We start from the raw sequence: 23,999 nt of genomic DNA, 5'->3' as shown, positions 1-23,999 counted from the left end.
AATAAGGCTGTATATGTTTAATTTTTTTGGTAAATAAATTCCATTAATCCATTCACAATGTCATGCTCTTCCAGAGGTTTTTGTAAGATTATTGGGCAGTTTCTCTGCCTACAAGATATTATCACAGATGCTTGGTTTACTTTTGCAGTTCTCAAAACTGAATTTGACTCAGCGGAGATCACATGCCTCTTCTTCACAGCAAAAATGTTATAACATGAACAGAGTTAAGAAAGACCTTAATCCTAACTTCTACAAACCTATGAATACAGAATCAACCCCTTCAGTGCTAAGTTTCAAGAAGTTCAGTGAATAGAATAGAAACAATATTTTTCTGATTGGAGTGGAATAGATCTGCACAAGAAGAAAGTGAAACTAAGTGTGAGGAGGAAGGGGCTGACAGTCTGTTTCTTAAAATATATATATTTTGTTTAGCCAAATTAGTTAAACATGGATGTTTGTTTAAGCAAATAACATATGCTGTAATGTTATTGTTTCAGTTGAATAAATCTATTTAAATTGTTATTATTAAGGTAATGATTATTTTTCTCCTTCCCAAGTACAACAGAAAAGTTGTCCAAATATGAATGATTATTCTATTAAACTGGGGGTAAAAAAACTAATATGAAAAGTTATTCTAAAAATCTTCATCTACTTGCATATTAAAGTTATACCAGCAAGAATTAGTCTTTATGTAGAAAACTAGGATTTAAATCAAGCCTTACTGACTAGTGATTTAAATCAGTTTGATTTAAATCAAATCCACCCTGGTGGCATGCATCTGTAATCCCAGCTACTTGGAAGGCTAAAGCTGTTGGATTGCTTGAGTCCAGGCCTACTCTGCTCTATGTTGATCGGTTGTCCGCACGAAGTTCAGTATCAATATGGTGGCAGGGGAGTCAGGGGCCATCAGGTTGTCCTAAGGAGGGGTGAACGGGCTTAGGTCAGAAAAAGAGCAGGTCAAAACTCCCATGTCGATCAGTAGTGGCATTGCTCCTGTGAAAAGCCAGTGTAGATCAGACTGTAAAATACAGTGAGACAGATAAAAAAAAATAAAAACCAAACTTAGTGGTACCTATGCAAACGTTCCTTGCTGGAATGACAACTGTCATTATTGGCACTCAAAAGGTGTCATTTTACAAGACATTAATGGTGCACTGAAATTAAAATTCTGGTGCCAAAACCGAAAAGAATTCAGAATGCACTGGAGCAAAAACCAAAAAAAAAAAAAAAAAAAACCCAAAAAAACCAAAAACGCAATACATGCTTTTCTGCAACGTTTCCATTGAAGACTATAGAACCAAAAACACAACTTTTTGCGTTAAAAAAAAAAAAAAGTCCCTGACCATTTCCAAAAAAACGCAAGAACATGTCCCATAGGAAATCATGTTAAGTGGACTGTACAGCATTTCTGCAAAATGCTGCAGAAAACACTTAGGTGTGAACCCGGGGTTAAACTGGATTGCAAATCTGTGGAATGACTTAGAGACTGTAGTCAACAAATTGTCACCATCAAATTTAACTGAACTTAAGCAACTCTGCAGAGAAAAGCGGGCAGATATTGCAGTCTAGATGTACAAAGTTAGAAGAGACATATCCCACCAGACTAAAGGCTGTAATTAAAGCAAAAAGGTGGTTCAAAAAAAAAAAAAAAAGAAAAAACACGACAAGTGGGTGATCCTTTTTCCAACTCTCGGATTTGATTTTTGGATTTTTTTTCTCTGACATGTTGGTGTTATAGCTTTCACTTGGATATAATAAGTTGGGTGAAACAAAAACTGTCGGTCTTCATTTCAGGCTGCAAATCAAGAAGATGTGGTTTTAAAGGGGGGGGGGGGGGTGGATGCTTCTCTATACTCACTCTAGCTTACATTTGACTTATTTGCAGTGTACAGTATAAGAAGGCCAAGACTTAAAATTGTCAAGTTAGAAGAGCATTCTGTGTTCACCACTGCCTGCCAATAAATCACATGGAATGGTCAAAATTTAACATACGTTAAACATATGCAGGGGCTTATTTCTTCCAACAGCTGTTTGTCCAGTAACCACATGAGTGCAGCACACAAATAATTTATGGAAACAAAGCAATGTGTACATTGGTCAGGGCCTGTAATGTCAACTGTTAAAGTGTTACTCCAGCCAGTGCTGTTTTAGTGTTGGATCGGTAAAGGAAGGCTATGAAACCAATGTGAAAGAACTTGAAAACAGACAGCAGAAAAAGAAATCTTCAAGGGAAGGCAAACAACTAAAATATGTTACTATAACCAGTATGGAAATGGAAACCACTCTAAGTTGAATCAGATTTGCATGCATGTATCAAGCTGTACACCCACTCACAGGAGGTACTAGAAGAAGCCGGTGTCAACGTCAAGCTTAGCACGTAAAAAAAAAAAAAAAAAAACACTTAAGAGGATAAGTTCACCTTTAAGAAAAAAATGTATATATTTATTATAAATGCGCATCTTTTGCTGCTAAAAATGTCCAGTTATTGTTTTGGGTTTTTTTTTCCTGTCCGATTGTGGGTGCATTCCTAGGCTCTTGCCGACTGACAGTGTATCTGTTCACTCGTACCTTGTACAGGCAGACCGTTACACAATAGACGGGAAGACTCAATGGATCACTACAGCGCTCACTGGCACCCTGGTAGTTCATTAGCCGCTTCAGGTGTGCTCAATTTTCAATGACTGCTACCATTGCTTGTAGACTCCATAACTATCACACAGACCAAATATTACACACCGATTGAGAATATTTTTACCAAAGCAATGTTGCAGTATACAAAATTTATAAATGAATGAAGAAAAATTACTTATATGCAAAATTTTATAACAGACGAAGAAAAATTCAGGGTTTTTTTTTTTTCAAAATTTAATTTACAGCACAAAAAAGTAAAAAAACCCAGTGCTAATTAAATACCACCAAAAGAAATCCCTATTTATGTGAAGAAAAAAAAAAAAAAAAAGCGTGAGAGCGCTGAAAGCTGAAAATTGGTCTGGGCAGGAAGGGGGTAAAAGTGCCCTGTATTGAGGTGGTTAAGAACCACAAGTTGTCAAAACCAAAAGCTGTACTTGTAGTTCATTCACAGAACTCTCTAAAAATGACCAGCTGTGTGGAAGGAGCTGCGCAAGGCCACATTCAAATTGTGACAGCGAGAACATCCCCCCAGCCCGCTATCAAGGGTGGGGGGGCTCGGCCAAATAGGGGATAGGCTGCAAGAGCAGGAACATGTTGCCTGTTCACCCTTAAAGGGTGAAACATGTTCCAAAAGGTGAACTTATCCTTTAATATATATATATATATATATATATATATATATATATATTTATTTTGATAAAAAAGGTAACTGCTTTAAAGAATTTCAAGCCATTGGCAGATCTTACCCAGTGACTCTGCCCACGAGGTTTGTCATTTGATTCACCTACTATTTCCTCCCATACAGCAGCTGTTCTATCAAAAGAGCATGAAGCCAAAACCTGCCCAAACTCTGGATGAGCCCAGGTGACACGCCATACAGAGCCGCTGTGTGTCTGAGGAGAAATGCACACAACAGTTAATCATACAGAGGATCAATCCTGAGGCAAAATCACAATATCAGAACATTTACTGTAGTTAGGATTATGCTGGCCAAACATGAATTAAACGTGTCTGTTTACTGCTTAACTGGCAAGGAGGAGGAGGAACAGAACTTTCCCTTTTGGGTGAAGTTCTGCTTTAGTTAAAGTGTTACTAAACCCAGGACCCTGCATTCACTATATCTGATCTCCCACAGTACACAGAACATGGAAATGCAATTATTCTATTAAATATAAACTGCTAAATACCTTTTCTCATCAGCAGTTAGAGCAGTCTTGTGATTTCTATTAGTGTCCAGCAGAGCACTGGCTAAATCTTGTAGGAGTTTTTATTTTTCACTAGGAGGATGTTGAACCCCTGACCTCTGTTTGGGCAGTGCTGCTTGGCCCTGTGCTGATCACATGCACTCCCAAGAAATAAAAAATAAATCTCTCTAGTAATACACACCAAACTGAGCATGTGCAGAGTGTCTCCACACAATAGGTCTTTTCAGGAGATAAGAGGGGGACACTGGAAGAAGGGGAAGATCAGAAAAGCCAAGATCAAACATCCTTTTTACATAATGCAGAGGACTAAACCTTTAGGTTCCACAGTGAGTATAACCAGCATGCTTTACTGCATATACAGACTGATTTTACTGTTGTGGGTTTAATAACACTTTAAGTTGTCGCTATAGTGTACTGCGCCCTCAAGCTTTAACATGTTTTCTGAAATCCAAATATTTTTACTGCACTGGATGATGCAGCAAAACACACATCATTCATGCTAGTTTCACATGGGTGTATTGTGTTTTGGACATAGCACAGGTGTATACGAGGTATATATGCATTTAAGATCCCAATATCTTCTATTACGTTACTCTTTTTTTCCAGCATTTTCTGAAAGCGCACCTAGAGTACTGCATGCTGCATCTTGTGCGCTTTCAAAAAAAAAAAAAAAACGAAAAAAAAATGCACAACTTAATAGAAGTCAACGGGGCCATGGCTAAAAACATGTTTAAAACACATGTAAACCTGACACACATCTGTGTGAACTTGGCCTAAGGAAAGCCATACTCACTTAGATTACTTACAAACTGCAAAAATTCCCTTATTAACCGTTATTCCATAAAATCTAAGCATACTCACCTTCCAACTTGCAGTGCAATGCCAATCCCCGTTTTCACTTTTGTCCCAAACCTTAAATAAAAAAGGCAGAGATTCTTACTTTTTAGGAATGCAAACTGACAGGTGTACAACAGGTGCATTTATGAACACAAGAGATGATATAGATAGATATATTATATATAATATATATATGCAAACACATACATACACTTAGCATTGTGGTGTGACAAAAATTTTACCCAAATCCCCACCACCACCTTTGCATTAGGTGTACAGCTCTGCTGCTGAATGCGACATGCTCAAGTGAATGGAAAGCCAGGCTCGCTTTTGTGGTATTCCCATTCAGAAATGGAAAAAAAAAAAAAAAGGATCAACTTCTGAATACCTGTCAGCCAGGTTTCCACTCTGTAAAAAGCAAATTCGCTGTGGATCGCTCTTCACAAAGTGTCACGTGTGTAAACAAGTTTTAAAAGTTTTTAGTATCCTAATTCTGTGATGCACTACCTGTCCTACCCCTTGTCCCTAAGCACTAGCCTGGTTCCAGTGTCACTGAACATTTACAATAATTTGAATTCTCTTTAACCCGCTGCATTAAGATTTAGGGCTCATGCACACTTGGAGATACAGCAGCGTCTGCAAATGTGTCTAACATAAAAATTCTCACCATTTCCAACACCCGGGGAGCTGCAGGTGACACAAACAGCCAGCCATAGACGTGAATGGCAATATGAACTTTCACATGTAAACACCAATGCTCTTTCGCCTTGGCATTTCTCTGTGCATATGATGTATTCCCCAAACACTACAGGTGAAACTCGAAAAATTAGAAGATCGTGCAAAAGTTCATTTATTTCAGTAATGCAACTTAAAAGGTGAAACTAATATATGAGATAGACTCATTACATGCAAAGCAAGATAGTTCAAGCCATGATTTGCAGGGGGGATGGCACACCCCCGCGACAGCAAGCTGCAGAAGGGGGGGGGGGACGCTCCCACGACACCAAGCTGCGGGGGGGGGACACGCTCCCACGACACCAAGCTGCGGGGGGGGACACACGCTCCCACGACACCAAGCTGCGGGGGGGGGACACGCTCCCACGACAGCAAGCTGCAGGGGGGGGGGGGACACGCTCCCACGACAGCAAGCTGCAGGGGGGGGGGGGACACGCTCCCACGACAGCAAGCTGCAGGGGGGGGGGGACACGCTCCCACGACAGCAAGCTGCAGGGGGGGGGGGGACACGCTCCCACGACAGCAAGCTGCAGGGGGGGGGGGACACGCTCCCACGACAGCAAGCTGCAGGGGGGGGGGGACACGCTCCCACGACAGCAAGCTGCAGGGGGGGGGGGACACGCTCCCACGACAGCAAGCTGCAGGGGGGGGGGGACACGCTCCCACGACAGCAAGCTGCAGGGGGGGGGGGACACGCTCCCACGACAGCAAGCTGCAGGGGGGGGGGGACACGCTCCCACGACAGCAAGCTGCAGGGGGGGGGACACGCTCCCACGACAGCAAGCTGCAGGGGGGGGACACGCTCCCACGACAGCAAGCTGCAGGGGGGGCGACACGCTCCCACGACAGCAAGCTGCAGGGGGGGCGACACGCTCCCACGACAGCAAGCTGCAGGGGGGGGACACGCTCCCACGACAGCAAGCTGCAGGGGGGGGACACGCTCCCACGACCGCAAGCTGCAGGGGGGGGGGACACGCTCCCACGACAGCAAGCTGCAGGGGGGGGACACGCTCCCACGACAGCAAGCTGCAGGGGGGGGACACGCTCCCACGACAGCAAGCTGCAGGGGGGGGGACACGCTCCCACGACAGCAAGCTGCAGGGGGGGGGACACGCTCCCACGACAGCAAGCTGCAGGGGGGGGGACACGCTCCCACGACAGCAAGCTGCAGGGGGGGGGACACGCTCCCACGACAGCAAGCTGCAGGGGGGGGGACACGCTCCCACGACAGCAAGCTGAAGGGGGGGGGACACGCTCCCACGACAGCAAGCTGAAGGGGGGGGGACACGCTCCCACGACAGCAAGCTGCAGGGGGGGGGACACGCTCCCACGACAGCAAGCTGCAGGGGGGGGGACACGCTCCCACGACAGCAAGCTGCAGGGGGGGGGGACACGCTCCCACGACAGCAAGCTGCAGGGGGGGGGACACGCTCCCACGACAGCAAGCTGCAGGGGGGGGGGACACGCTCCCACGACAGCAAGCTGCAGGGGGGGGGGGACACGCTCCCACGACAGCAAGCTGCAGGGGGGGGGACACGCTCCCACGACAGCAAGCTGCAGGGGGGGGGGACACGCTCCCACGACAGCAAGCTGCAGGGGGGGGGACACGCTCCCACGACAGCAAGCTGCAGGGGGGGGGACACGCTCCCACGACAGCAAGCTGCAGGGGGGGGGACACGCTCCCACGACAGCAAGCTGCAGGGGGGGGGACACGCTCCCACGACAGCAAGCTGCAGGGGGGGGGACACGCTCCCACGACAGCAAGCTGCAGGGGGGGGGACACGCTCCCACGACAGCAAGCTGCAGGGGGGGGGACACGCTCCCACGACAGCAAGCTGCAGGGGGGGGGACACGCTCCCACGACAGCAAGCTGCAGGGGGGGGGACACGCTCCCACGACAGCAAGCTGCAGGGGGGGGGACACGCTCCCACGACAGCAAGCTGCAGGGGGGGGGACACGCTCCCACGACAGCAAGCTGCAGGGGGGGGGACACGCTCCCACGACAGCAAGCTGCAGGGGGGGGGACACGCTCCCACGACAGCAAGCTGCAGGGGGGGGGACACGCTCCCACGACAGCAAGCTGCAGGGGGGGGGACACGCTCCCACGACAGCAAGCTGCAGGGGGGGGGACACGCTCCCACGACAGCAAGCTGCAGGGGGGGGGGACACGCTCCCACGACAGCAAGCTGCAGGGGGGGGGACACGCTCCCACGACAGCAAGCTGCAGGGGGGGGGACACGCTCCCACGACAGCAAGCTGCAGGGGGGGGGGACACGCTCCCACGACAGCAAGCTGCAGGGGGGGGGACACGCTCCCACGACAGCAAGCTGCAGGGGGGGGGGACACGCTCCCACGACAGCAAGCTGCAGGGGGGGGGACACGCTCCCACGACAGCAAGCTGCAGGGGGGGGGACACGCTCCCACGACAGCAAGCTGCAGGGGGGGGGACACGCTCCCACGACAGCAAGCTGCAGGGGGGGGGACACGCTCCCACGACAGCAAGCTGCAGGGGGGGGGACACGCTCCCACGACAGCAAGCTGCAGGGGGGGGGGGACACGCTCCCACGACAGCAAGCTGCAGGGGGGGGGGGGACACGCTCCCACGACAGCAAGCTGCAGGGGGGGGGGGGACACGCTCCCACGACAGCAAGCTGCAGGGGGGGGGGACACGCTCCCACGACAGCAAGCTGCAGGGGGGGGGGGACACGCTCCCACGACAGCAAGCTGCAGGGGGGGGGGGACACGCTCCCACGACAGCAAGCTGCAGGGGGGGGGGACACGCTCCCACGACAGCAAGCTGCAGGGGGGGGGGGGACACGCTCCCACGACAGCAAGCTGCAGGGGGGGGGGGACACGCTCCCACGACAGCAAGCTGCAGGGGGGGGGGGACACGCTCCCACGACAGCAAGCTGCAGGGGGGGGGACACGCTCCCACGACAGCAAGCTGCAGGGGGGGGGACACGCTCCCACGACAGCAAGCTGCAGGGGGGGGGACACGCTCCCACGACAGCAAGCTGCAGGGGGGGGGACACGCTCCCACGACAGCAAGCTGCAGGGGGGGGACACGCTCCCACGACAGCAAGCTGCAGGGGGGGGGACACGCTCCCACGACAGCAAGCTGCAGGGGGGGGGGACACGCTCCCACGACAGCAAGCTGCAGGGGGGGGGACACATCCCACAATGGGACAATTGCTACGAATAGAGTAGATGTTTTCGCTATTCTAATGCTGGTGAAGATCAGTCTTCAGATGGGCCTGCAGTGCTCTCCTGGGCGGTTTGTAAACATCAGACGTCCCACCACTGGGGACACGAACTCGGGCGGAGTACAGCCTCAGTGACTGGTCATAGGCTCCGATCACGTGCACACTACATGCTGCCACAACATGCCTTGACTACAATGCCTGGAGTACCCGGCGGAGAATGACTCCACACACAGCCCCATGTGCTCCTCCTGCCACACTCACTTTCACGCTCTGATCACTGGAGCAAGTCGCCATTCGTCTCCCATGGAAATCAAACGAGACATCGTGGATGAGATCCTTGTGATCAGCGGCGATGCTCCGGGCTACGAACATACCGGGAGCCGAGAACTGACACTTCGTTGACTTCTAGAGCTCGGCCTCTGACGTCATACGTACACCCAATGCCGACCAAAAACCCCGCCGTCCGCCGACCAAAGGCTGATCACCACGCACGCGCATAACCTCGGCGCTTGCCTACGTAGCCCAACGTAGCTCAACTATCACATGATTTCAATGTGGCGTCACGTGGTGTATGTCCTGTGGCTCAGAAGTTAGGACTGTGTTGTCAGTGTTGTTACAAAGTATCACAGAAACAATAACAAGGAAGCGCTATACTTAAATCAACATATTTTCTGCAGAGAGAATACTTGTGAACGTGATTGCTTTTCTTCTTCATCACAGCAGTGAATCCTCTTCACACCTTCTAATGGAGCTATTAGCACTTACATGAGGGAGATTCCCCACAGCAACCCCAAAGATAGAAATAGGAGGCTGACAAGGTTCACAGCTAACCTGTCTACTTCCAAGGTTAATCTTCCGCAGGTCATCACTCCCAGAGCCATTACATGTGGGCAGCCATGGGGAGCTGCAGGAACTGTTGGCCTTCCATTGCATTCAATGGGACTTCCGCCCTAACCATTGGGAACCCCTGCTGGAACTCCCACATGTAATCACCAATGGCTATGTTCAAATCCTTTCATGATATCTTCATGACATACCCGTTTTAGTTAAACCACTTGCCCACCACCCTATAGTAGAATTATTGCTACAGGGCGGCAGGGTTGCCGGAATTCACGTGTATATATACGTGATTTGCATTTCCAGGTAGGTGGGAATGCACACCGCCCTACCCACGCCACCATTGGCAGCTAGGCATGTCAATCACCGGGTCCTAGCTGGAGATTCCCTGCCGGCACCCCGCGATCGCCGTGCAAAGCTAACGGGAGAGACCTGTGTGTAAACAACACAGGTCTCTCTCCTGCCAGCAAGGACATGCTGCTGTGTATTTCTCTGCACAGCAGAGAGATACACAGCAGCTTGTCTCCCTAGTAAAACACACACAGCACGTTGTATAACAGCACACAGTTAACCCTTTGATCCCCCCAGATGTTAACCCCTTCCTGCCCAGTGCCATTAGAACAGTGTCACTGCTTTTTATTAGCACTGATCACTGTATTAGTGTCATTGGGATGTCAGTAGCAGTTAGTCGGTTCCCCCACCAGTGTCAGAATGGCCACCGCAGTCCCGCTATAAGTCACTGATCACCACCATTACTAGTATTAAAAAAAAAAAAAATTCCAGCATCTATACTACCATTTGTAGATGGTATAACTTTCATGTAAACCAATTAATTTACTTGGGTTTTTTTTAATAAAGACATGTAGCAGAATACATTTTGGCCTAAATTTATGAAGAAATTCATTTTTGTTTTGTTTACAGTTTTATTTTTCAAGGGTAGACTGTATAACAGTACAGTTACAAGTAATGCATACATTGATAACAAGGCACATTTGAAAAGTACATTTCAGAAGAGTACATATGCGTAAAAAATATAGGGAGGAAAAAGAAAGAGAAAAGAATTTAAGTACATGAATAATGTATATGATAAAGTGAGTTGAAAGACATCTGTCAATAGCATATGCCAAATAACCTTCAAACGGAATGCTTTTTAATCATGTAATGAATGTCTATGAACCTTCCATGATTCCCATTTTTTATCAAACAAGTGCATCTTGTCCAGCAAAGTATAATAAATACGCTCCATGAGCATCACAGCGTCAACTCTATATAAAACAGAGGTCAAGGGTACCGTGGTGGATTTCCAATGTAGAGCAATAGCCCATAAAGTGGCAATACAAATGGTATGTATCAATCCCATAACAGCATCAGTGACCCCCGGGATATGAGCTCCCAATAAACAGGACTGTATAATCAGACGTACCTGGGCGCCTACCAAGGAAGCAGCTACCTCTGATATCCTGCGCCAAACCAAGGATATAGATGGGCAAGCCCAAAACATATGAACCAATGTACCTGTGAGGCCACAGCCCCAGAAACAGAAAGGGGACGTTTGTGGGTACAGTACATGTAGTCTTGATAGGGTATAATACCATCTGGTTAATACCTTGACCAGAAAGGTACAGACAGAAAGGGATCTCAAACTCTTACATATGTTATCCACCATAGAATCCCATTCCTCATCTGTGAAAGTGATACCACTATCCTCCTCCCATCTTTGTCTATATATAGGGGGTGTTGGAGAGAAACTGATCAAAAATTGATGATAAAGATCTGAGATAAGCCCCCTAACCCCTAGGAGAGTCACGGCTAATACGTTCAAAGAATGAGATCGGAGAGGAGGGTATGAGGCCAAAATGTGACTGAAAAAAAATGTCTAATCTGTCGATAACGATGGTACTCCGAAGCGGAACCTCAAAAAGTACTTGCAGCATATCAAAAGTAATATAAGATCCTCCACTTCAAAAATCAGATAATCTAATAAAAGATCTATCATACCACCAATGAAACGTTTGAGGGGAAAGAAATGCCGTAATAAAGTTTGAATCACCAAAAAACGAAACACCCGGAGGAACCAAAGAGACCAGATTTAATTTAAGTGTATATTTGAACCAAAGTGTCAATGAATGGGTAACTATAAAGTTGTGAAAATTGAACGATCGAGGGGGAATTTTGGACCACAAAATACCCGGTAAATAAAGTGAGCGGTACAGAACAGATGTGGTAAAGCGCGGACGTTTATTACACCAGATAAAATTATTAATAACCCACTGAAAGTGATCCAGAAATATTTTTGAAACCGGGACTGGAAGTGCTCTAAATAGATAAAGTAGTTTGGGCAGAATATTCATTTTGACTACCGTGACTCTACCCAGAAAGGAAATGGGGTAACCATGCCAAATCTTCAGCAGAGTAGAAAGGCGCAACACACATGGTGGGTAATTAGCAGCAAATGTATCCGAGTATCTGGGAGTAAGATTGATACCTAAATAGGAAATCCGATCCGTGGCCCAACAAAATGGAAAAGAGCTACGGAGAGATGCACTTAGGAAATCAGGAATATTAACAGGCATAATCACTGATTTGGTAAAATTAACAGTAAGACCTGACACTTTAGCAAAGTCATTCAATACTGCGCATAAATTAGGCAATGAAGTTAACGGGTTAGTGAGGAAAAGCATTACATCATCCGCATACATGCATATTTTGAAATGTGAGACTAATAATGGATAACCAGAGATTAATTGCCAAAGGTTCCAGCACCAGCGCAAACAATAGGGGTAAGAGAGGACAACCTTGACGGGTACCTCTTCCCAATGTAAAAAAGTCAGAGTTACATTCGGGAAGCCTTATTCTTGTTTTAGGAGAGTCATATAGGGCGTGTATACCAGACAAAAACTCATCATTGAAGCCCATTCTCTGCAGCAATGTAAACAAGTAAGGCCAAAGGACACTATCAAAGGCTTTATTAATGTCCAGACTTAGCAACAAAACCTCTTTAGAATGCAAATTGGCTGTCAGGGCTCCGGGAATGACCAGAGGTGTGTGGACTGACACAGGGAAACACAGGCTTCAGGTATAGTGTAAACAAGACAATTTATTAAAGACTAAACAACAAACGCAGTGCAAGGTAAACATAACACAGTGCAAACAACCCAACCTCCAACAGATAACCATATATACAATCAAACGTAGTCAGGCAGGTCGGGTCAGTAGCAAACGGGCAAACAGGGTACCAGGAGCGAGCGGAAGAGTGCTCAGGAATAGCCAATGTCAGAACAGGCAGAGTTCGTTCAGAGTCAGGATCAAAGCAGAGTCAGGATCAGGCAGGAAGCAGACAGGATGCAGGTACAGGGGCTCATGGGACACATACACGAAGGCACTGACTGCAGGTCTGGCCATTCCTTAAATACACCTCCTGCAATCAGCCTCAGGTGATGGCTGACTGCAGGAGTGAGCTTCTGGTTGCTGAGAGCACCCGCTGGCCAGCCCTGGTACTGAAGCCCACACGGCAGGTGAGTCCCACCACCAGTGCTGAGTCCATTTCTGACACCGTGTGGAGAGGCTGTGTTGGACTGTGCTCTGCTAAGCCCCAGGTAGGCCCGAGAAGCCTGGGGCTAAAGTGTCCTGCCCAGCTAAGGCAGGATGGCGGATCCTTGGCCTGGGTCCAGCGAGGAGAAGGCCCTGGAGGGGCCTAGTACCGGCTTCTCCTTTCCACCAGTAGAGGAACGGCCCCTAGGAAGGGGGAAGTTTACTCTGCCTACTGGGACTGTGTGGCCGCTCAGGCCAGGTTAGTAGAGAAGGAGGAAGCCAAGCTCCAGAAGCTGACTCTGGAGCTAAAGAAGCTCCGGTCATCCTACGACCAGGTATGGTCTACAAAGCGGCAGGCCATGAAACCAAGCCTGCAGGCGCTGGAATTACATGTGTCCCAGCAGAGGAGGTATGTGGCGATGCTGCAGTGCAAGAGCGGCGTCCTCAGTGAAAAATATTTGAACGAAGCGAGATTTAAGGCTGCAAGAAGCCGCAGTGTTGCGGCGATGCGGGGTCCGGTGGAGGAGGCCTCCTCGGTGGAGGAATTGTCGGGGGAGTTGTCGGTGGAAGGCGAGCAGGAGCAGGGGCAGGCTGAGCCCGCAGCACCCTCAGAGAAAATGGCGCCTAAAATGGAAGACAGCGTGGTCGCAGGATCATCAGAGTCCCTCCCCCCTGGGCAGCTGCCTGTGGATTGGGGGACCCAGGTGGAGGAGGCGGAGATGGCGGGCGGATTGCGGTTCCTGGCAGAGGCGGTTGCGGAGCTGCGTGGAGCCGACTTCAGGACTCGGAGGAAGAAGCTGAAAGTGATGTCATCCCCCACAAGCCAGCTAAGCCGGTGGTGAAAGAGCATGCTGCCTTTGTCATGTTGCAACGCATCCCCAAGGACGTGTTGGCAAAGGCAGGGGAGCCACTGTCTGTACAGAAGGAGAAGGACTCTGCTGAGTGTGTTGGTGAGATGGTTGTGGACACTGGGGTAGCGGGTATAATGCCTGCAAATTTGTCTGAGGTGCAGGTTAGCCCTACAGTCCTGGTAAGGGTGTTTCCCCTCCGGTGGTGGTCCCACTAGGCCCCGCCCCTTTGGGGGGCATGGTGGCCTCTGGTGTGCAACCAGCAGGTCCCCCGATTTCTACTCAGGCTGCTCCAGGTTCTCAGGTCCAGGCTCTGGCGGGTCAGGCTCAGGTGGGTTCTCCTGCTGGTGTGAGTGGTCTCCAGCCCCGGGCTCCTCCAGGTCATGGCTCATCTGCGTCTGCCCCTTCAGTTGCTGCTGCTGATGTGGCGGCTTCCCCTGGTCATGCCCCCTTGGTGTTGAGTGCCCCTGGGGCTAGATCGGGGCTCAGTTACTACGCTGCAGTTAGGGGAGGTCAGGGGTCAGTGGGATCGGCCCGGGCAAGGGCAGGTAACCTACCCACTTCCGCCGCAAGGCGAAATGTTGTTCAGCTCAAATGGTCAGGGGAGGGCCCCCCCCCCCCCTTAGCAGGAGAGAGGTTATTGACCGGATATTAGAAATGGGCTTCCGTGCCACGGATATTTTCGCGTTTATTGCTCCAGTTGGTACTGGAGAATATGACGTGTCCTTCATGAGGCCGGAATTGTTGGACCTCTTTTGGCAGAGGTATGAGGCCACCTTTGTCACCAGCCCTAGGTGGGTGGGCCTAACCCCGAGGCTCGTCTCTCGCCAGTCCCTGATTAAAAAAATAACGGTGCTGGTGAGAAATGAATCCATCCCAGCATCAGATATTGTGGTCTGGCTAAGCAGATATGGGGATGTGGTGGGGCCCCTTGGGAAGATCAATGATGAGAGGGAATATGGACAGGTGGGTGGACGACCACCATCCGCTTAAAGGTGGTTGGAAATGTGCTCCAGCACATTCCCTCTTCCGCTTTTCAAGGAAAGGACCGCCTGATAATTTTTTATGCGGGTCAGCCGAGGGTGTGCCACCGGTGTGGGGGCAAGGGGCATTTTGCGGCCACCTGCCCCGTCATTAGATGTTCCCTGTGTCAGGAAATAGGACACCTGGCCAGGGACTGCAATGTCATCCGATGCAATCTCTGCGGGGAGCTCGGGCATTCATACAACCAGTGCTGAAGAAACGGAGGCGGCATTGGAGAGAGCGGCTTCCGTTGCTATGGTGGCCCTTGTGAGGGAAGGGGAGGTTTCTGTGGCCCCTCCTGTCTCTGTCCCCCCTGTTTCGTCTACCCCTTTGAAGTCCCCTGTTGTTCCCCCTTGTGAGTCGGTTCCTCCTCCCAGGAGTAAGAAACAGCTGAGGGAGGCTGCTAAAGGGGCCGGGATGGTTGAGGCTAGGTCTAGTCCCTCAGTGTCTGCTCCCCCCGTGCTCTTGCCGCTGCGGCAGAGTGGGAAGCCCGGTAGGGAGTCTCGGGAGTCCCAAGGTTCTGCTCCAGCAGGGGCTCAGGTGGAGGAGGGGTGGTCCCTGGTGGGTAGGCGGAGTAAGCCAGTTTTGTCCTCAGCGGGGTCGGTGTCCTCTTTAGAGGTGGGGGATGTGGCCCTGGGGAATAGGTTTGGGGCTTTGTCGGGGGAGGAGGAGGGGTCAGGTGATCCCGCTTGGAGGACGAGGATGCTGGGGGGTCTCTTAAATGAGTGAGGGACCCTGCCAAGAAAGTCAAGAGGAGGATTAAGAAACGTCCCTCTCAATTATCTTAATGGCAGTTCCCGCTCCGATAAAGGTGGCAACTATTAATGTTGCCAGCCTGAAGTCTGTAAGTGCTAGAGAAACAGCCTTATTTTTGATCAGTGGGATGGAAGCTGATATTTTATTTTTGCAGGAGACCAGGTTGCCCACCTTGGCTGATGTCCATCTGGCCAAGCGTGAGTGGAGGCGTGGGCCCTCCTACTGGTCTCTTGCGGCTGAGCCTTACAGCGGAGTTGCAGTGCTTTTTACCGGCATGGTAACGTGTCGGCGGATAATTGAGGTAGAGATCCGAAGATGTCTGATTCTGGATTTTCTCGTAAGGGGGCAAGAGCTCCGTCTCATTAATATCTATGGCCCACAGTCCAAGTGGGACAGGAAGAACCTCTTTGCGAGGATTAAACCTTACCTCTTTACATCCCGGCTGGTAGTCTTTGGAGGTGATTTTAACACCATTACTAGGCCCAAGGACAGGAGAGGCTTCACTGACAGGCTGGGATATGATAGCGTTTTTCTAAATGCTATAGTCAGGGAGGCAGGTCTGGTTGACGCTTGGATTCAAAGTGTCCCAGACGGCACGGGTTTCACCTATAGGAGAGGTAATAGCCAGAGTAGGATAGACAGGTTTTTTTTTTGAAGGAGAACTCTGCCTTCTCGGCACCTGAGTGTCGGGTGGTGGAGTTTTCCGATCACCTTATGCTATCTGTCACCTTGAATATTTCAGACACGCCGCTGAGAGGAAAGGGCATCTGGAGGATGAATTCCTATCTGCTGGAGGACGAGGAGGTGAGACGATCTTTCGAGGAGTTCTATCAGGCACAGAAGACGGTGCTGGATTTCTGCGGCAGTAAGTCTGAGTGGTGGGAGCTCACCAAAGTGCGGATCAGCAGGTTTTTCAAGGCTATTGGTAAGAGACGGCAGTTTAAACAGTATAACGCCTACCAGCGGTTGCGGAAGAAGCTCGACCGCCTTGTTTCTAGCGGTGGAGATTCGGGGGCAATCTCAGGGGTGAAGCTTCTCCTTAGGGAACTCCAGTATGATCGGCGTGCCTCTTTGGTTCTGGAGAGGGATTACGGGAAATACCACTCGCCCGACCCTTTCCAGAATTGCAAACAGAGTGCAGCAGTTAAGACGATCTCTGCTCTGAGGGATAGTACGGGGTCCCTGAATAAATCCAGGGCGGGGATTCTGGAGGTCTCCAGGTCCTTTTATGCGGATTTACTGAGTGAGAAGCACCTTGACCGGACAGGGATGTCAAGCTTTTTGGAATCCACGCCTGGTCTGGACAGTGATGTCCCTCTGGCGAGTTTGACTGGGGAGATTACTGCAGAAGAGGTGTCCAGAGCGATTGATAGTTTGGCCATTAAAAAGACTCCTGGGCCAGACGGTCTGACAGCCAAATTTTTTAAGGCTTTTAAATCCTGCCTGGCACTTCGTCTCGCGGAAGTGTATAACAGCTGTCTGGATGAGGGATCTCTCCCTCCTTCCATGAGACAGTCTGCGGTTATCCTCCTGTCAAAGGGTAAGGATCCTTCGGCTATTGAGAACTGGCGCCCCATCAGCCTCCTCAATGTCGATAGAAAGGTTCTGGCGAAGATCTTGTTCTGGCGCTTGTCGTCAGTGGCAGACAGTTTGCTTTCTCGTCAGCAGCATTGCTCGGTTCAGGGCAGGAGTACCTTTACAGCGGTGTTAGCTGTCCGGGAGGCTCTGGAGCGATGTAAGGCTGAAGGATGGGGAAAGTACTTGCTGGCGGTGGATCAGGCAAAGGCCTTTGATCGAGTTGATCACAAGTACCTCTGGCATCTCCTGGAAAGTTATGGTTTGGAGGGGAGGTTCATCGGCTGGTTGAAGACATTGTACCCAAGAGGCTGAGAGCTTCATGTTGGTGAATGGTTGGGCAGCCCTTTGAAGTTGGATCTGGGGTGCGCCAGGGGTGCCCGCTGAGTCCCTTGCTCTATGCCTTTGCCATCGACCCCTTCGTCAGGAGGTTAGATTGCGGGGAGGTGAGTGGGGTGCCGGTGGGTGCCACTGGAGATCCGCCTTTGAGAGTTTTTGGCTTATGCTGATGACGTTTCTGTTTTCATTTCTGGACCAGAGGAGGCGAAGGAGGTGGTTTTAGTAATGGATCAGTATGCCGAGGCATCGGGTTCCAAGGTCAATCAGGACAAATGTGAAGTTCTCTGGATGGGCAGGGAGGGTGAGAGCTTCTCACTCCCGGACGCCTTCCCGGTGCCTCAGCCGAACATCAAAGTGTTGGGCATCAATTTTGGCCCTGCTGATTACAGCAAACAAAATTGGGAATCCAAGCTGTCGGATGTCGAGGTCAAAGTGAGATGCTGGAAGGGGTGGCGACTCTCCTTGAGGGAAAGGGTTGACTTGATCAAGACTTTCCTGCTCCCAGTCTTTTTGTACGTCAGCTTCGTTTGCCTTTTGCCAGAATCACTCTATACGAGGATCTATAGCTGTTTCTTCCAGATGTTATGGGGGAATTGGCTGAACCTCGTCAAGAGGGACGTGACTTACTCATCCAGGCAGGAGGGTGGCCTAGGTATGGTCAACCCTGTGGTCTTTTTCTCTCTGATGTTCTTGAAACATAACTTTGGTAGCATGTTGGCAGAGAGACCGCCTGCATGGGTAGGACTGTTCCGGATCTGGTTTGGACAGTTGGGAGAGTGGAGGGCCAGTGAGAAGCCTACGGGTCAAGCATGGTGAGCTCCCGGCTTACGTGGCCCCGTGCCTGAAGTTACTCCGGCGGTGGCATGTGACTGTGGAGGAGGTCTGGTCCCTCCCTAGGAGGCTCCTGGGTGAGAGGATTGTGGCATCTGCTTTCCATGCGCCGCTGGCCTTGAGAGATTGCCCAGGCCATGTTATGAGGGAGGGTTTGCGGTTGATAAATCTGGAGTGGATCCCCCTGAAGTTGCGGGACCAGGCCTGGCTCGCCTGCCACGGCAGGCTCTACGTGAGGGGTAACCTGAAGTACCATCCTCCGGATGGCCCTGGTTGTCCGAGGTCGGAGTGTGGGGGTGAAGTGGAGCCTATGGACCACTTCTTGCTTCAGTGCCCCTTTATTGTAGAGGTGTATAAACAGGTGGGAGGGGCTCTGGGTGTTCCTTTCCTCCATCGCATGTCGTATGCGGAGTGGGTGTACGGAGCATTTGAGCGTCGCATGGGTTTTGATTTGGACACCTTGTTTCTAGTTAACTTAGTTGTCCGTTACTACACTTGGATGGCACGGTGTCAGGTCTCCATTCGGCAGAAGGTCCTCCCTGTTCAGGTGGTGGTGAGTGACATCCTTCGTGAGGTTGGGAAAATTCGGGGTCATGAGAAAGACATGCTGCGGCGTAGGGCTTGGATGGAGGCGTGGAGGAACATCAAGCCTGTTGCTGCAGTCTGTTGATCTCAGGTGATGGGAACTGTCCCTGTTTTCTGCCTCTTGCACTCCCTAGCTTTTGCGTTTCGGTCTTTTTGGTAGCCTTTTGCATGGTAGGTTGTAGGGGTCAGACGTGGAAGATCTGCGGGTTCCTTAGCCCTCCACCGTAGTGTATATAATGGTTAGGTTTTATATATATAGTTTAGGCCATATAGGCCGTGAGCGGCAGGTTTGAATGGAAATTGTTTATGGTTTATGTTTATGTCTGAGCCATAGAGGCTCCTACTTATATGGTCTTGGCCATAAAGGCCTTGTACTGTAAATATTGTATATAAATTCCGTTTTTTCCTTTCAGGTTATGGACAGGGGTTGTTAGGACTTTTTCAGTTTCTTTGTTTAATTTTGTATTTATTTATTATATTTTGTACTTTTATATATAAGTTAAGGATGGATATGTATACTCATAATATATTTAAATAAAAAATCTCCAATCCTGACACTGGCATCTTGAATAACATTTAAAGTGAGGCGAATATTATCAGTGATAAATCTGTCTGGGATAAAACCTGATTGGTCTGGAGAAACCAAAGAGGACAGGGGCCAACCTGTCTGCCAAAATGCGGCTGAATATTTTCAGATTGTTATTCATTACTGAAATTGGCCTGTAGTTTTGTGGCAGATGGTGGTTTTTCTGTGGTTTGGGCAATAAAGACATATTAGCCAGCAGCATCTCCTCAGGAAACTTACCTCCCTGCAACACATCATTAAATAAAGTTATCAGATAGGGAGCCAACATAGAAGCAAAGTGCTTATAATAATGAGCAGTAAATCCGTCAGGACCCGGTGCAGTGGAGCTTTTTAGCGCGCTAATTGCACAGGTTATTTCCTCTAAAGTACAAGGGGCATTAAGAGAGGCTAACTGAGAAGGTGAGAGAGCAGGAAGGGGTATAGAATCCAACCACGAGTTAGGTGGTGGAACAGAATTCGACTGTGGAGGAGCTAATAGATTGGAATAAAATTGTTAAAAAATATGCATAACTTCTTGAGGAAGAGACAATACAGCGCCAGAGTTAGTGTGTAACTTACAGATATGTGGGGGGGGGGGGGCAAAGAGTGATTCAATCTCCTTGCGAACATAGTAGACGCTGAGTTTCTGTGTAATAAAAACGAGGCTTTCGACCAGCGCAGAGCTTTTTTGGTCTTTTGAGAGAGTACAGTATTCTTTTTTTAATTTTTTGCTGGATATGTTTTAAAGCAAAAAGTCAAAAGTATATATTTTTTTTTTCAAAATTGTTGGTCTTTTTTTGTTCAACATAAAAAGAGGTGATCAAATACCATTTTATTGGTGTGTAAAAAAGGACATAAATTTCATTAATGTACAGCATTGCATGACCATACAATTGTCAGTTAAAGTAACACAGCGCCATATCCCAAAAAATGGCCTGGTCAGGAATGGGGGTAAATCCTCTGGAGGGCAAGTGGTTAAAGCAATTCTAAAGGTTCATTTTTTTTGTAAAATAACAAACATGTCTATACTTACCTGCTGTGTGCAGTGGTTTTGCACAGAGCAGCCTGGATCCTCTTCCCGGGTCACCCCGAAGGCTCTCCTGTCCCCTCCGTCCTGTTGGGTCACCATTCATCATGTACTTTTGTGAGTAGAATGCCTTCTTTTAAATTTATTAAACATATTTTTAAAGGTAATGCACAAGGCTGGTGCGCCCTCTGTTTTGTTTTTCTCTAACGATCGCGGAGGCCTGGAAGACTCCCCTCCTCAGCTTCGAAGCAGTCAAAAACCAGATGAATTTTATAATGGTTAATGAGAAACTGACGGCTATGCTGTTAGACACTCACTCGAAGTTTCTACAGATCTGGTGTTCCTGGCTTGATATAGCCCAACCATCCAGATTTGACCAGACCCTTTTGTCAATATAAGATTTATTTCGCAACCCCCTGGAACCCTTAATTTGGCTTTTGTCTTTTCTTTCTTCATTCCTCCCTTTCTCTTCTCTGTTCTGTTTTTTTTCATGATATTTGCGCTGATTGTAACCTTTTTTTTTAATTTATATAAGAACCGCACCAGCAATATTATATCTACCTGTTAGACTTCCATGGGAGTCTTGGTCATGGTGTTCCAATGTGCATCTAGTGAGGCTCTGTGTTTAATTTTTCTTGCCTTCTGTATGCAGATTTTGTGATAACCTTTGATCTTTGTTTACTAATTTCTTGGTCTATAAATTGTATGCCATTTGTGAAAATGATTATGCTTTATTTTATCTTTTCATATACTGCGCTTGTGTACTCAGTTTATTTCCTTGTCTATATTTCAGTGCACTGATTGTACTATTCATCAGAAAACTTGTATGTTTTATCTCTGTTGGTTAGTGCTCTTGTTTATGACCGTTTCAATAATGCTGTTTATCCTATAATAAAATCCATTGTAAAAGAATGTAGCTGTTTTGGGAAACTGTTAAAGTGGAAATAAATGCATTGATTTAACGGTTTAAAAAAACAGTTACATTCCTGGCATGCCGGAAATGCTAACTGTCAAAAGTATCGAATTGACAATTGAATTGGAATTCATATTTATTCTATTAAAATTTTGGATGACAGATGATTTTCTATTTTATTCTATTGTTTTCTATTCTGCTTTATCCTATTGTTTTCTATTTCATTCTTTTATTTTATATTCTATTATTTTATATTGTTTTATTCTATTCTTTTATATTCTCTTTGATTTTGTTCTGTTTTACTCTATTCTATTCTTTTTTATTCTATTCTATTCTTTTGGAAATTTGCATTTCAGAAAGCAGCTATGTTCTAATTCAGTGTTTCTCAACCTTTTTTCAGTGATGTATTCTTCTAAAGCAAATACATTTTTGCACACTGGTACTGACTAGTATTCCAATGTTTTTCTTCTCTCTCAGTTTTTCTCCATCACTGAGCTAATGTGACCCCAGCACTGATGGAGAGCGGTGGATCACTTTTCAGAGGGTGTTTAACAGGAGTACACAAGTTCGAACCCGCCAGTGGAGGCATGCCCTGCTCCACAGCAACACATATACAAGGGGAGTGTATACTTGTAGATGCTGGGTTGGGGATGTCTTTACCTTCTATGATTGGCTGTCCACTTCGACATCCCCCTGACGGGACAACTCAGACCGCACCTGCCTGAGCTCACCCCTACTGATCACATGTGCAGCAACATGACAACTGTAGATTAAATGGAGGATAAAATGGAAGGTTTAGTTCTGCTTTAGAGGCACTCCAAAATATTCTAAGTAAACCTAAGGCTAGGTTCACACCTGTGCGGGTGGTGCCGCTGTGGGACTCGCACAAATACCTGCAGCCGCAGCACCCACACAGAGGAATGCGGGACCTGTAGGCAGGTGCCATTACTTCTAATGGCATGCCGCCCGCACTGGAAATCGCAACCGTACTGGGTACCTCGGTTCCCGTGCGGGCTTCAATCTCCCAAGTAGTGCAGGAACTTCTTCCCTACGTGCAGGGCGGTTGATAAGGGGGTACCCCCGGCCCTCCTGTAGGGGGCCTGGCCCCATCATCTTCAGAGGGGGGCCCAGGCAGCTGACAAGCCCATCTGCAGCCTCCTGTCATTCTATCACACAGCAGTTCAGTGTTGTGAATGTTAGCTGCCGCTCCTGCTCTGCTCCATAGGTATGACACTTTCAAGTTTCCTTCTGTTTACATTTGATTGCAACTTTGTTTCTCTCCTCTCTCCCAGACTGCTGATCCCTTTCTGTTCACTGCTACAAACCTCTCTCCTTATACAAATTGACCCCCTCCTTATATCTCCTTATACAACTTGACCCACTCCCCAGCCCATTGGGAGCCCCCTCCCCATCACCTGTTCCCTCTGCAAATCTATATATCACTGCTAAACTCTTGTTATTTAACTATTTATTTTCTGATCTAGTTAATGTGTCCCATTTCCTATGGCCTACAGCTCAAATCTAGCATTATTACTGTATAAGATTCCTAATTGTATCTCTCCACTAGTCTGATTGCATTCACAATTCCTGGTCAGTTCCATTCCCTTACCTATAATAACCTTTAGGGCCAGTTCACACTACATGCAATTCAGTTGCTTCTTTTCTGCAACCAAAATGCACAGAAAATAGTTTATATGGTTGTCAATGTCATAGTTCACATCACTGCTTGCAGTTCCAGTGTGTTCCAGTTGCAGAAAAAAAAGTAGAACATTTTTTCTGTGCAGAACTGTACTGTAACGTGGTAAAACACATCAGAACGCACCGGAACGCACCAAAAACGCACATTTCCATAATAAAAGAGAGGGGAAAAAATGTTATGGAATGCATAAAGAGCGTACTGGAACGTGTCAAAAACGCACTGGAACACGCTAAAAATGCATGCAAAAATGCATCCGGAACACATCCAGACTGCATTTCTATAATGTGAACCGGCCATTAGGACTTGTGCACACCATTTGTGGTGCAGAAATGCATGCAAGAGCACGCATTTTCCTGCACAGCAAAGAAATGCAATGCCCTTTGCAGATGTGCGCAGGTACCATGAATACTTAATTGCACATCCACACATCTAGTAAACACAGATAGATTCACAGCCACAAAAATGCATGGTACCACACTACTGTGTGGTTAGGTGCAACACACTTCCCACACGTTAGGCAGCCCATTGAAATTAATGGGCTGAGGAAAAAAAATGGTAAAAAATGCCACATTCACACAGGTCCTCTGGCCTGTACAGCATGAATGAGGGGGTTGTTAACGTGGCTGGACCCACCTGTTACGCTATGGAGACACTGCAGCTGTATGAACATGGGTTTTAATCTGACAGGTGTGCAGGCGTGGGGAAGTGGCCCCGAATGCTCACTGTTTGTGTTCAGGGCTGTATACCTGCACCCATATGCCTGTCAAATTAGAACTTGCAGCGTTTCCATAGTGTAAAACAGCTCCAAGCGGCTCTAGCCACATAAACAAACCACTGATCCACACTCTACAGGCCACAG

The 23,999-nt window shown here is 48.2% G+C and overlaps 1 protein-coding gene and 1 pseudogene across 2 annotated transcripts in view; one reads left to right on the top strand and one right to left on the bottom strand.

Moving 5' to 3' along the window:
• SEH1L (SEH1 like nucleoporin) overlaps window positions 1-9,106 on the bottom strand; it is a 45,786-nt gene extending 36,680 nt beyond the window's left edge. The window contains exons 1-3 of one of the 2 annotated variants that reach the window (XM_089671048.1): window positions 8,873-9,106; window positions 4,698-4,748; window positions 3,378-3,524 (exon numbers count right to left, since the gene is read on the bottom strand). In XM_089671048.1, the coding sequence (XP_089527174.1) occupies window positions 3,378-3,524; window positions 4,698-4,748; window positions 8,873-8,983 (309 nt within the window). In that variant the 5' untranslated portion in view covers window positions 8,984-9,106. The remainder of the gene's footprint in view (window positions 1-3,377; window positions 3,525-4,697; window positions 4,749-8,872) is intronic. The other variant, XM_089671049.1, reaches the window with a different exon arrangement.
• Window positions 764-1,041, top strand: LOC149467907 (signal recognition particle RNA; annotated as a pseudogene).
• Window positions 9,107-23,999: the final 14,893 nt, after the last annotated feature.

The sequence above is a fragment of the Staurois parvus genome, unplaced genomic scaffold (genome assembly GCF_062004578.1).
Source record: "Staurois parvus isolate SC_StPar_1 unplaced genomic scaffold, SC_StPar_1.0 ptg000097l, whole genome shotgun sequence".
NCBI lineage: Eukaryota > Metazoa > Chordata > Amphibia > Anura > Ranidae > Staurois > Staurois parvus.
Note: the sequence above shows the minus strand (reverse complement) of the source record. Positions and strands in the feature narration are given on the sequence as shown.